The sequence below is a fragment of the Oncorhynchus nerka genome, linkage group LG8 (assembly GCF_034236695.1).
Source record: "Oncorhynchus nerka isolate Pitt River linkage group LG8, Oner_Uvic_2.0, whole genome shotgun sequence".
Classification (NCBI taxonomy): domain Eukaryota; kingdom Metazoa; phylum Chordata; class Actinopteri; order Salmoniformes; family Salmonidae; genus Oncorhynchus; species Oncorhynchus nerka.
The window spans coordinates 35,482,587-35,497,079 of NC_088403.1; the positions used below are offsets into that span (position 1 = coordinate 35,482,587).

General features: G+C 41.2%; 1 protein-coding gene across 1 annotated transcript in view; it reads right to left on the reverse strand.

Moving 5' to 3' along the window:
- Positions 1-2,907: 2,907 nt before the first annotated feature.
- LOC115133203 (synapsin-3-like) overlaps positions 2,908-14,493 on the reverse strand; it is a 114,354-nt gene continuing 102,768 nt past the window's right edge. The window contains exons 11-14 of the mRNA XM_029666195.2: positions 7,300-7,431; positions 7,085-7,115; positions 6,765-6,927; positions 2,908-5,574 (exon numbers count right to left, since the gene is read on the reverse strand). Coding sequence (XP_029522055.2) covers positions 5,451-5,574; positions 6,765-6,927; positions 7,085-7,115; positions 7,300-7,431 — 450 coding nt within the window. The 3' untranslated portion in view covers positions 2,908-5,450. The remainder of the gene's footprint in view (positions 5,575-6,764; positions 6,928-7,084; positions 7,116-7,299; positions 7,432-14,493) is intronic.

Consider the following 14,493-nt stretch of genomic DNA (forward strand, 5'->3'; position numbering starts at 1 on the left):
CTGTACCATCACTCATTCATATATCCTTATGTACATATTCCTTATCCCCTTACACTGTGTATAAGACAGTAGTTTTGGAATTGTTAGTTAGATTACTTGTTGGTTATCACTGCATTGTCGGAACTAGAAGCACAAGCATTTCGCTACACTCGCATTAACATCTGCTAACCATGTGTATGTGACAAATAAAATTAGATTTGATTTGATTTGAATAGCCACAGTAGCCTAATTCACCATTGTTAAAACTAACAAAGCGGGTACAGCAATTCACAGGGAACATTACACATAACATAAACTTGATGCCAAGATTCAAAGATGGATCAATAAAAACATTGCAAAATACTGTCTTTTGTATAATATAAATGCAACAGGCAACAATTTCAAAGGTTTTACAGTTCATATAAAAGGAAATGAGTCATCTTAAATAAAATGATTAGGCCCTAATCTATGAATTTCACATGACTGGAGATAGCACCCCAAAAGTGCTCAATGGATGACCTGTATACAGGCAATGGAAGAACTGGGACATTTTCAGCTTCCAGGAATTGTGTACAGATCCTTCCCGAAATGAGGCCGTGCATTATCATGTTGAAACAAAGTGATGGCAGGGGATGAATGCCACGAGAATGGGCCTCAGGATCTCGTCATGGTATCTCTGTGAATTCACATTTTTGAATGCGAAAACCTGAACATGTTGTTGCTGCTGTGGTATCATTTTGGTATTGTTTTTTCAAATTCTGCCCTCTAGAGGAAACACATGGAACTTCGAAATCTGCAATAAATACACTTTGCACTTTAAAGACTTTTCTTTGCTGTTACAGTAAATTTAACCAAATCAATGTAAGGACACAAGGGCATGCTACTTTAAAATATGGCTAGTTATTATTAGCCTGGTTCTGTATGGAATGCAGGCACATTATGGGACACAGTTTTCCAAATAATTGATAATGACCTGGCCTATCTAAAATAAAAAATTGGTGTGACCCAATTGTATGCTGGTGCCACCACTGAAAGAGTTGGTAGCAGTACCAGTGCCACCAGTGGAAAAGTGTAGAACCCTGCACACAGCTATTAATATAACGCATTGTCATCCCTACTGCCTCTGATCAGACGGGCTCACTAAACACAAATACTGTGTTTGTAAACTGTCTGAATGTTGACGTTTTCGTAAATTAAAAACAAGAACATTGTGCGGTCTTCTTTGCTTAATATAAGGAATTTGATTTATAGCATTTACTTCAAGTATGAGTTCAGTATTTTTCAACCACTGTACTTAAGTACATTTAAAACCATATACTTTGACTTTTCCACAAGATGTGTTTTACTAGGTAGCTTTCACTTGAGTAATTTTCTATTAGTATAAGTAACGTTTCTTTACTGTTACTCAAGTATGACAATTGAGTACTTTTTTCACCACTGCTTTTACACATGGGTGAAACTGAAATGTTAGTTTAATGTCGCAGGTGAATAAATAATTACAAGTATTATGTAACAAATCTGGAAATACAGAATATGCCTCGTCTGAATTCTACAATATTTTTTCATTACAGGTGAATGCAAAAATCAACATTCCATCAGAGGTATTTTATGAAGAACACTATATACACCTTTAAATATCACTTGCAAGAGGCCAGTCAAATAACTCTGTGGCCTTATGTCATCACCTTTAATGACGATGTACTTATGCGTGACATGCACAGGCAGTCCCTTTGTCTACACCCTGGCACCCTAAAACTCAGAATTGGACAGTGAGGATACAGTTATAATTTCTACACATTCCACAACTATGAGGGTGAAACCATGGTATGGGTTCTTTCAGCACCTATATTCCTATATGACACCTCACACTAGTCACCTGCACCTGAGGGGCAAGAGGTCATTTTCATTTTATGGAGTTAACTGAAACGAATGCTTTGACTAAAAAGAAAACTCCTTACAGAGACAGGCCCTATGTGTAATGTTACTCAGCTGATATGTACAGGTATGCAAGTTTTTAAGCCTGATTTTAATCCTCATCTTAAATTAACCAAGAGGTCAAAGGAATACTCACCTGAGACTAAATTTAAACACTCACTTACTCACTTCTTAACAGTCCAGATCATAGCAAAGTAAGTAATTCAGAAAACTATTTGTTCTGGAATGGGCCCAGGCCGTTGCCAATCTCCTACTCCAGGGATAGGCAACACTGGTCCTGGAGTGCCACAGGCACTATATTTTGTATTTATTTATCCGACCTGGAAACCTAGGCCGGTTTTAATTTAGGCAAACACTGAACTGGGCCCGGTTTCCCAAAAGCATCTTAAAGCTAAATTCTTTGTTAGAACCACAGGATCAATAAGTAGCTAAATTTCGTGCCTATTTGGGATTAAATCCTGCAGTACCTCCGGGCACTCAGGAACAGTTTCCTACCCCTGCCCAACTCCTAGACCCAGACCTCACGCCAACTCAAATAAATGACAAATCTGAGTCAAAGGAATTTGGGGATTATCAATAAATATCCTGACAGTTGTGTGCTTTCAAGAGAAGTCAGAGGACTCACTAACAGCCTTAAATGGAGAAGACTTGTCTGTGATCAGACACTCACACTGAAATCTGGGACTTCAGAAAGTGGGTTGGTGGTAGTTAATAAAGTTGTATGCTTTAAATGCAAAGTGACAGACAGTCAGAGAAAATGGAAAGTGCTGATAATTCCAATGTTGCCGTAAATTGATTTGTGGGTACTCACCTTGTAAATCCTCGGTGTTCTATGAGTTTCACGCCCTAAAGATCCCATGTCTGGGTATTCCTTATGACAAAGACAACGGGGACATGATGCTATGCATTCTACAGTACCTGAGATGGAGAATGGGATATTACATGGTTGTATAACAATGCTTTGTCAATACGAAAAATAAAAAGACTTACCACTAACTGTAATAAAATATGTCACTTTTAATAAAAACTGAACAAAATAACAAAACGATGTTAAAATAACTTGCATCTATAACACTACCACACATTATGCATCACACACTTCATACAGTATAAGCAGCCAGACAACAGCAACTATTTACATGACAATATTGTTACACCAGAGGCACACCAGGGGTCAGTTTTCATGCCACACGTATATCAGTAACACACAGGGGGGCACACAATGCCTTCCAGCAGATGCTCATCATAAGAGGATATATGACAGTAGGTTCTGTTAGATTAGAAAATAAGAGATGAGGACGGCTATTCAACGCTGGTGTAGATGACTTCTGAGCATCTGTTGAATGGCATAGGGCACCCTTTAATAAGCATACATTTTTTAAGGGATATTGCCATTAGTTCTCCATTGCAATGACATGTAAATGTAAATCATGATATGAAAACCATGTCATATTCATTTAGTTATTGACCGTAGATAGACTCATTTATGGGTCTATTGCCTTTTACTCACAGGAAATAACTACTTGAGTGACAGTACATCAAATTTACTGTATGAACATTAGGATTAAAATTGTAGGATTACATGCAGACATACAGATTAGGTCAAGTGAAAGCCATTCGTTTTTTTTGTTGTCTTAATTCCACCCACTTCAGAGCATTAGTGGTAACTACTATTAGCAGCACAGCTTGCTGGAATTGAGGTAGTTACTAGATGACCTCACCACTCAATTCAGAATTTCTTCAGTGCCTAATTAACATTATTTGCTTACTGAAATGGTCAATTAACAAATGACTAAATAAATCACTATGGATGTGTGGCATTCACAAGCTTACAGCATTATACCTATGTACACGATAAATCAACACTCGTAGAAGCAAAATGATTGAATCGTTAGAAGCGTAACTAACACTCACAGTGATAACGAGTAAACAAAAAAAACAGATTTTCAGTAAATCATTGTTTTGTTATGGCTTTTCATAGTAGTCGGTACTTTGAATTGTAGAAGCATTTCACATTCAACAGACAAAATAAATAAAACACACAGGTTTTACAATACAAAACATATCATTTGGTCCATTTTGATAATAATACCTTACTATGATTGGCATATATGTTTAGGACAATAAATAGTTTGAAAGTGAAAAGACAATCTTAACTGTTTAAAAATGCATTTAAATCAAGATGGAGAGAGTTTCATTTCACCCATATTGCTGATCGTGCGACTTGAAGTGCAATTACTAAAGAAAGTATGGGGACAATAATATTCAATCCATGAAATAGAATTGGCATTTTTCATACCAGTCAAAAATGTTACCCTAAAAAGAAAATCCATTTGGGCGCAGAGACTTAAAATGTTTGCACTTAAGTCAAAAGAACAAACAATCCAGTCATGTGATTGGTCTGTCCTTCTCTATTATAATGAGATGGGGGGGTGGGATAATATGGACACTCAGCTATCAGATAGTATCGTTAGCGTAGATAGCTACCACATATGCACATATTCTGAGTATTACAAGACGACTGTCATTTCCTGAAGTGGATATAAGCTATAGACATACCAACACATTGCAAATCATGTCTATTCTTAGGTCGACAACGCTTCAAAACCCAAGGATCAGAAATACATGTAATTCTCCCAGGAGTATTTGCAACCTTACGGAATGTACAGAATTAAAAGGTAACTGATCTTATAACCATTGAAGCAAAGACGTCAGCTCTTCTTCTCTGTGTTATGTACATAATTCCCACCTTTCAATACACAGCAAGGGAATAGTAGTGAATCAAATGCCCAATAATAATAATAAATCAAATATTCATAGCGCTATTTACACTAGATAGTTCATAAATGCTTAGAACTTAGGGAAGAATTGTCTGTGATGGAAGACTTAAGATAATATTTCCGCCTCGTATAATTGCAAATTGACAGGTACAGTATATAGCCTAAACTATCTTGACCTAATGCAAGGAATTTTAAATCAAAAATACTTTGTTACTCAAAGGCCAAAGCAAAATCACAAATCATTATATTGTAATATCAGCCAATCAATATGTATGGGTCTACAAGACATGGCAATCGTATTTCTATGAAATGAGACTGGCAAAATGCTAAGCATTGCTGGTAAACCTAGCTCATACACTATTATTGGTCATTTATAAATACTGTAATATTGCCTTTATCTCCCAAAGTATATCAACATCCTTGAAGTTGATAAAACACAAATATGACCAAAAGAATGAATCAGATGAACAAATTGAATGCAAACATACATCTCAACTACACCAACAAAGCACTACTAGATTAACTATAGCCTAATGTAGTATTTAAAAAATAAAAAAAAATTGACGGATGATTCTGAGAGGTGGACGCTCTGAACCTGCCATTTATGGGTAAGAACAGGAAGTAGGAAGTGGTGGACAGGAAGATCCCGCTCTGTGGGTTGACTGAGCGCGCGCCCTGTAAAATAATGGTATCTTGGAGCTCTTCTGGAGGCCAATGGCTGACAGTAGGCGGATGGATATGGGGAGTCTGTTGAAGTTAGTCGGAGAAGAGGCTGGCGAAGGACTGGCGCAGGCTGCGGATGGTCTCTGCCTTGGCCTCATCGTCCGTGGCGTTCCCTTTCAGGGTCTCAGTGAAGGTGTTGGTGAGCGACTGGGATTTGCTGCAAGGAGCGAAAGTGAGAGTGAGGCTGAGGCCTGAGGGACATGCAACATGGAGAAGGTGGATGTATCTGCGTGCATTCATGCATGCACATGTGTGAAGAGGGGCGAGGGCATCGTATTCTGCCAACTTCGCCACTGCACAGTTTGATCAACAGAGGCTGGCCAACGACACACACAATAGGGAATAAACTAGTGCACTTTGCTCTCTAAGGCCAACAACATTTTTACAAAGGAGCTTAATGTCTTAGAAGACACATGTTAATGTTTATTATAGCAAAGCCAACGACATGGACAGAAATACAGTCAAACTTTAGATGTGTATCCGAGCCAGGAGGCAAACTGAGGAATGGTTGTGGAGAAATCTAGTTGCAAATTGCCCAACCGACAACCCCTTTGCCATGTACAGCCAATCCATGTTGAACTAGGGAGGAGTTACGAGAGAATCAAAACTAGAGGTAGTTTCACTTTTATCACATATTATTTTCTGAAGAGGTGACTGGAGCTGAGCATCCTGTAAATGCAGGCCATTATTAACAGCCATTAAACAGGAACAAAAGTTGGCATGTCAGAGATTATAGTAGAGTATTTTAGTAAACAAGAAGAGTCGAGCTACAGGAGCATGTACGGTAAAATCTTTATACAATGTCTCCATCTAGCAGCCGTTTGTGGCATCTGCACAGATCTGCTCTGCAAGTAGATACATTCCTAGTACTCACCGAGAAGGTTTTAATGATCAGACAGTTTAAGGTTTTCACAGAACTTTCACTAGAGATCCTAAGCAATAAGGCCCGAGGAGGTGTGGTATATGGCCAATATAAGACGTTATAAACTGGGTGGTTCGAGCCCTGAATGCTGATTGGCTGAAAGATGTGGTACATCGCATTGTATACCATGAGTATGACAAAATATGAATTTTTACTGTTGTAATTATGTTGGTAACCAGTTTATAATAGTAAAAAGGCACTTTGGGGGTTGATGGTATATGGCCAACATACCACGGCTAAGGGCTGTATCCAGGCACTCCGCGTTGAGTCGTGCGTAAGAACAGGCAGTCATGGTATATTGGCCATATAACACACCCCCTTATGCCTTAATTATACTCTTCTGTTGAGTTAGTATTAGTATTACACACCCGTGTAAACATCAGCCTTGATCATGGAAATGAGATTTGAGGCATTTGATCACTTACTTCAGTTGAGGAGGTTGTTTCTGGGAGCCAGGGCCGGTGGCGGCGGGAGGTGGGATGGGTCCTGGCTGGAAGGCCTGGCTGGGAGAGGTGTTAGCTGAGCGGGCTCGCTGAGGAGAACCCTGAGCTGACTGGGAGGGAGAACCAGAGCCAGAGCGATGCCCACCTGCAGTGCGAACACACACTCATGTTTCGTCTGAGACACTCAAGGCACTACTATGTGTATTTCTCAACACTTATCATAATATTCATATTCACCACAACAGCAATCAATTGTTGTAGTAATCAAACTGGTGATAAGATGTCGATGGAGGTCTCTTTACCTTGGGCCCTTCTTGGCTGGGTCGTCTGTGGCTGTGAAATGAAAAGCATTGAAAATGGACAGTAATAGTGCATGATGCATGGTTGGTTTGATATACTCCCTACACAAGGGCTTATTTGAAGCAATTGTTCATTACTTCTGAGATCGAATCTACATAATCAATTCAAATACAAATCCATAGTGTTACACTCTGGAGAAGAGGTGAAAGAGATTTACCTTCACAGCACTGGGCTGTGGTGTGTTGATACCGAGCAGCACGCTACACATCTTATTGATCACTAGATCAGTGATCAGCTGCCTGTCCTCTTCCACGTGCTCACCAATCAGAGGCATGGAACTGTCCATCACCTTGATGACACAGGAGAGGTACACCAATCAGAGTGAAGAACAACACGGACAGTTTAAGCAGGGATTCTGGACTGAGTCAATGCAAGTAAATGGGAAATTCACTGTAAATCCATTTAACATGATTGACTTCATTCTTGCCACTAGAGAGCAGTATTGTACATCTTATTTGAGTAGCTAGGCCTAATGAAGATGATGGTGAGGGGGTGAAACCATTACAGTTTTGATGTTAGAGCACAATGATTAAAGGAGTCTATTGACCGCTGAAATGTGTATACAGTAATATAGGCATAAACATGAGACTTGTGACTTCCCCCATATTATTACGGTCATTATTTTAGTACATTTAGTACTTATTTCATAACTTATGGGTGGACACTGGATGTCAGGACATGGCACGGCCACATAGATAATTGACTCAACACCGTAGCATTTCAACTCACAATACATGTGCTTTGTTTGAAACCATCTCCGCAAAGCAGGTGGCTCTCCATCGATCCAACAGCCATGCTTTCCTCCGCATGAGAGGGTTGTGCCAATGCCGCACCAAATGAGAACCAAAACAAACAGAGGAAAGTGTGTCTCACAGGCTGAGGGAGAGAACGGAGGGAACACTTTGCCAGCAGAATGCATGTGTTGTGTCCCCAGAGCGGTATCAGGCCGCTGCACGCATTGTGGCCAGAGCACACTGTAAACAGACAGAAGTCCTTTCATCCATGTGCCCCTTGTACACAGGCAAGTGTCTGTGTGTGTGTGTGTGTGCGCAGCTGGGAGATGGGTAGAAGGAAGAGAACTGGGCGGGTGATGTGCCTGTTGGTGTTGCCCCTTTTTCATAACCAGTGGTGTAAAGTACTTAAGTAAAAATATTTGAAAGTACTACTTAAGTATTTTTTTTGGGTATCTGTAATTTACTTTACTAATTATATTTTTTACAACTTTTACTTCACCACATTCCTAAAGAAAAGTATGTACTTTTTACTCCATACATTTTCCCTGTCACCCAAAAGTATTTGTTACATTTTGGATGCTTAGCGGAATAGGAAAATGGTCTAATTCCCACACTTATCAAGAGAACATCCCTGGTCATCCCCACTGCCTCTGATCTGACAGACTAAACACATGCTTTGTTTGTAAATGATGTCTAAGTGTTGGAGTGTACCCCTGGCTATCTGGAGTACCCCTGGCTATCTGTAAACAAAACAAAAACAAGACAATTACGAGGTCTGGTTTACTTTTGAGACTTAAGTATATTTAAAACCAAATACTTTTAGACTTTTACTCAAGTATGACAATTGGGTACTTTTTCCACCTCTGGACATAACCATAAGGGACTGGGACTGATTGAGCCCTGGAGGACTGGCAGCTGCAGCCGGGACCCACTACAAGCCAGGAGCCACTTCAAACGTGGTGCAGTGGCAGCCAGAGTACCGGTTACACCCTGGTGATTTATTGGGATATAGACTCATCTAGCAGATGACAAGGCTGCAGTTAGTTGCCCTTTAGTATTAGAACATGGAGAGGTGTTGTTTTTCTCCTCTTTTATTGGGCTGCACAATGTTCTTTCCTGCTGCTGGTCTGGACACTGTGTTCTGGAATGGAAAGATTAAGGGTTGGAAATGGTGAACTCTGTATTCGGCCGGACAATACAGAAACTCCAAAGAGGCTATTGTTGTTTGTTTACGTTAGCTAAGAGATTTCTATGATAGTGTGCAACATTTTGTATGTGAAATGGCAAGTGCCAGATGTACGCCTAAGTATGTGTGCCAAAATTCTCACACAGATGTTGTTGAACTATCCATGCAAACGATTTTCCGTTGAATACTGCTAGTAATACATGGAACGTATATAGCACGTTAAGGACCCAAAGTCGCTTTACAATTATAGAAACGAAAAACAACAACAAAACAGGAGTCAAATCAAAACATCAGACTAAACATTAATAAATGGATCAGTGTATGAGGAGGGTTGGGATCTGGATATGAAGCAGGTTTGGGTAAGTGGTAGGGTAAGGCTTAGGTACTGCTCAGAATGGTGAAGAGAGGAGTGTCTTAGTAGTGTATTTCTTTGCTTGTATATGTGCTGGGGGGTAGGCCTTGCCAAAGAGGTGGGTCTTTAGGAGGGCCTGAAAGATAGGGATGGACTCCGAGTCACAGATGGCTGGAGGCTGGAGCAACCCTGGAGAAGCCCCTGTCGCCAAAGTGCTGTCAGGACTTAGTGTTGGTGAGGAGATGGGCTGCAGAGTTTTTGAACCATTTAGAGCTTATGGAGGGAGCTTGATTTGATGCCGGAGGGTAGTGAGATGCAGTAGTTAAGAAGGGAGGAGATGAATGCATGTATGAGGGTTTCAGTGGCAGGACGGGAGAAGAACGACCTGACCGTGGCAATGTTTCAGAGGTGGAAGAATGAGGTTTAAACAGTCTGTCTTATGTGGTATTCAAATGAAAGGGTGGAGTCCAGGATGACGCCAAGGTTTTGTGCATGGAGGGAGAGAGAGACAGTGGTGTCGTCAATGGTGAGGGTGAGGTTGCCAGCTTTGGTGAGGGTGGAGAAGTTCTGTTTTATCACTGTTGAGCCTAAGGAAGTTTTGTTTTTATTGTAGAGAGGCAGGATTCAATGTTCGTCAGAGGTGGGTTGAGGAGGGATTTGGTGCCGAGGTAGATCTGGGTGTCATCGGCGTGGAAGTCAAGGTTGACGTGACGGTGGATCTGACCAAGAGGGAGGATGTAGATGAGTAAGGAACCCAGCACAGAGCCCTTGGGAACACCCTGTATAACTGCAGCTGAGTCTGAGGTGTGGCCATTGAGGGAGATGTGGGTCCGGTTTGTAAGGCATGATTGTAGCCAGGCGGCACTCCAGTCAAGGAGAATCAGGATGTTGAGGGCACCAGCATCAGCAGAGATGAGGTCATTGATAACTTTGAGGAGTGCAGTTTCAATACTGTGGAGGGGCAGAAACCAGACTAGAGAGACTCAAACAGGTTGTTGATTGGCAGGTGGGTTTGTAATTGGGAGGCAACTGTAGGTTCTGGAGTCTTGGCAAGAAAGGAGAGGTTGGAAATGGGGTGGAAGCATTTGAGGAGGGTAGTGTCCAGTCCTGTCTTTTTTAAGATTGGGGTGACTGCAGATGTTTTGTAGTTGTATGGGACAGTTCTGTTAGCGAGGGAGAGATTGACAATGTGTGTGATATATGGACAGACAACAGGAAGGCAGGATTTGATGAGAACAGTGGGGAGATGATCCATGGAGCAAGTTGTACACTTGGAATACATGGGTTTTGACAAGTTTTTAGATATAAGGAGTCAAATAGGGCCAATTTGGAGAGCCAGGTTTCAGGTGTGACTGTTGGGAGGTTGACAGGGAGAGGGGTGGCTGAGGGAGATTGATCAGTCAGTAATGAGTTGATTTTGGTGATCTTGTCCTTGAAAACCTGAAAGAAGGAGTTGCAGAGTTCAGTGGAGGGAGTAGAGAAGGTGTCATCACAGGGCTGAAGTAGTTTGAGAAGTAGGTGGCCCTGGCATCACGGAGGGCATCTCTGTAGGTGGAGAGGTGTAGTTTGTAGGCTTCAGCGTGGACAGTGAGGCCAGACTTCCTGCTCAGGCACTCCAGACAGCAGCCAGCTTGCTTGACAGGGCATGAACCTCAGGGGTAAACCAAGGGGAAGAGGAGACCGGTTTAGTTTAGAGGGGGGCCAGAGAGTTGAGGGAGTCAGATAGAGTAGTATTGAATTGGGCAGCTAGTTCATTAGGTGAGTTGGGGGCGTGGTCAAGGGGCAGGGCAGGGTAGATGGCATCAGAGTTGGAGGGGGTCAACAACTTTGATGTTCAGTGTTGTGAGTATGAGGTAAGTGAGAAATTAAGGATCGTGTGGTCAGACAGTGGGAACAGGGAGGGCGAAATATGAGTTAGGTTGAGGCCAACAGAGCAGACGAGGTCAAGTATGTGTCCATTGATGTGAGTTGGAAAATTTACATCTTGGGTAATATTGAAACAGTCCAGAACAGCAATAAAAACGGGGACAAGTTCTTAGTTTGATGAGTCCACATGAATATTCATATCACTAAGCAACATTAAGTGGGGGGGTTGTAAGCAATGTATTCAAATGAGAGACAGTAGGGCAAGACAGTTCAGTCCTTCACAGACAGTAGGGCGAGACAGTTCAGTCCTTCACAGACAGTAGGGCGAGACAGTTCAGTCCTTCACAGACAGTAGGGCGAGACAGTTCAGTGCTTAAGAGACAGTAGGGCGAGACAGTTCAGTCCTTTACAGACAGTAGGGCGAGACAGTTCAGTCCTTTACATACCTTAAGGAAACATTTTGACATTCGCCATATGGTTAGTGAGAAAGTCCACATTGCAAATGTACGGTCCCTTCCTAGACGTCCGACAACGTTTCTAAAGTTCGCGGACGGCGTCGGGCCATGCAGCAGGGCCGGGTCTTCCAGGAAGTCATCAAACGAACTCTCGGACATTCAGTTTCTGTTTTATAAATTTTTCCAATTTTGGTCATTTTTCCGCTCTCCCGGTAAATCCCACAAGAGGGCAAATGGAATCATATTGCAAACGTACAAAACATCACCAATCACGACGTGGCCTTCTCTCCTAAACGGAAAAGATTTCAAAGACGAAACTTGGTGAGCATAGGTTTGGCATAATGGGCAGTTGGCCCCGAACAAGATGGCGTCTAGGCCTCAACGGTTTTTGAGTTATGGCCATTTTTCTGGGATTAAAGGTAAAAAATGAAAATAGAAAAATGTTCCGCTTCACGTCCAAGTAAATGAACCTACGGTGTCAATAAAAAAGAACCAGCCATTTATCTATCGTAATTTAAGAGAAATCGTACAATGTCAATTTTTTAAAGTTACAGATCCAGTTGCAGCGTGTTCAGACAAATCTTTTTGAATTGTGTTTCCGAGCAATGCGAGATTTCTGTGATTCTGAAATAACACACACTCATTCAACCCTCTGCAAATAAGTCAGTTCTTAACATAAAGACTTAAAACTCGATATTCTATAAGTGCCTACCCCAAGGAGGATATGTGTTCACTTTCAGCTTCCTGTGTAATGGACGGTGACTTATGTTTAAACAGTACCATCACCAAAATGACATTCTGAAATCAACACCAATGAGCGATGGAGAGGAACCAGAAACACTGCCCGGCCATCACATTTCTGCAGTATTTTTGAGCATGACAAATTCTTGATGATAAATGCCCATTAAAACATGTTGCAAACTCACAGTGCATTTGCAATATGATTCAACAGTGAAAAACATCACCAAATGATGTTTTTCAAAAACTTATCACCCCCTTAAAGTGCTTTCTGGACCGTTTTTTGAAATTCTTTCGATTTCTTTAAAAAAATCTTGGGTCTTGACTTGTGTTACATTTGCAATATGAAAAATCACGGTGGAACGCACTCGCCATCTGTTGGATTCTTGGAGTGTTACACTTGGCATTTGCCATATGGCATTTGCAATAAACTTTGAATGAAACAACGCCGAATTGAGTGGTATTGGACACCGTGTATGTTTCGTACGGTGCCAATGACTTCCCATTCATTTTTGTCCATTTCAGAGGGGTGTTCCCTTACAGACAGTAGGGTGAGACAGTTCAGTCATTTACAGACAGTAGGGAGAGACAGTTCAGTCATTTATAGACGGTAGGTTATTTCAATTTTAGAGTTGTACAGTACAGCGAGGCCACCACCACCAGTGGAGCGGAGGTGACACAGGTAGCCATAACCAGCGGGAGTAGCTTGGTTAAGAGAAAATAAATCACCAGTGTGTTGCCAAGTTTCAGTTAGGAGGAGCTTGTTGTCAGATATAAGATTTATTTCAGCTTTTATTTCTTTCATCAGTGGGTCAGAAGTTAACACACTCAATTAGTATTTTGGTAGCATTGCCTTTAAATTGTTTAACTTGGGTTAAACGTTTTGGGTAGCCTTCCACAAGCCTCCCACAATGAATTGGGTGAATTTTTGGGGGGGATTGATTTGCACTTTTCGCACCAAAGTACGTTCATCTCTAGGAGACAGGCTGCGTGGTCCCATGGTGTTTATACTTGCGTACTATTGTTTGTACAGATGAACGTGGTACCTTCAGGCGTTTGGAAATTTCTCCCAAGGATGAACCAGAATTGTGGAGGTCTACAATTTATTTTCTGAAGTCTTGGCTGATTTCTTTTGATTATCCCATAATGTCAAGCAAAGAGGCAAAGAGTTTGAAGGTAGGCCTTGAAATACATCCACAGGTACACACCCAAATGACTCAAATGATGTCAATTTGCCTATCAGAAGCTTCTAAAGCCATGACAATTTTCTGGAATTTTCCAAGTCAACTTACTGTATGTAAACTTCTGACCCACTGGAATTGTGATACAGTGAATGATAAGTGAAATAATCTGCCTGTCAACAATTGTTGGAAAAATTACTCCCACATAAGTGTAAACTTCTGACATCAACTATATATACAGTGCCTTGCGAAAGTATTCGGCCCCCTTGAACTTTGCGACCTTTTGCCACATTTCAGGCTTCAAACATAAAGATATAAAACTGTATTTTTTTGTGAAGAATCAACAACAAGTGGGACACAATCATGAAGTGGAACGACATTTATTGGATATTTCAAACTTTTTTAACAAATCAAAAACTGAAAAATTGGGCGTGCAAAATTATTCAGACCCTTTACTTTCAGTGCAGCAAACTCTCTCCAGAAGTTCAGTGAGGATCTCTGAATGATCCAATGTTGACCTAAATGACTAATGATGATAAATACAATCCACCTGTGTGTAATCAAGTCTCCGTATAAATGCACCTGCACTGTGATCGTCTCAGAGGTCCGTTAAAAGCGCAGAGAGAGAGAGAGAGAAAGTGAATTAGATAGTAGCTAGCTAGCTAGTTAGTTATACCTACGTAGCTTTCAAGGTTAGTTGACTTTTCTCAAAACAAACCTCATTGTGGCAAGCTACTTCGTGTCCCTCACGCTAGCCTTCAAGGCCAAATACAGTTCAGAAACATCAATATTAAAAAATTGATATGGTCAGCATTGTAGGCCATTTCTCCCATCTTGCT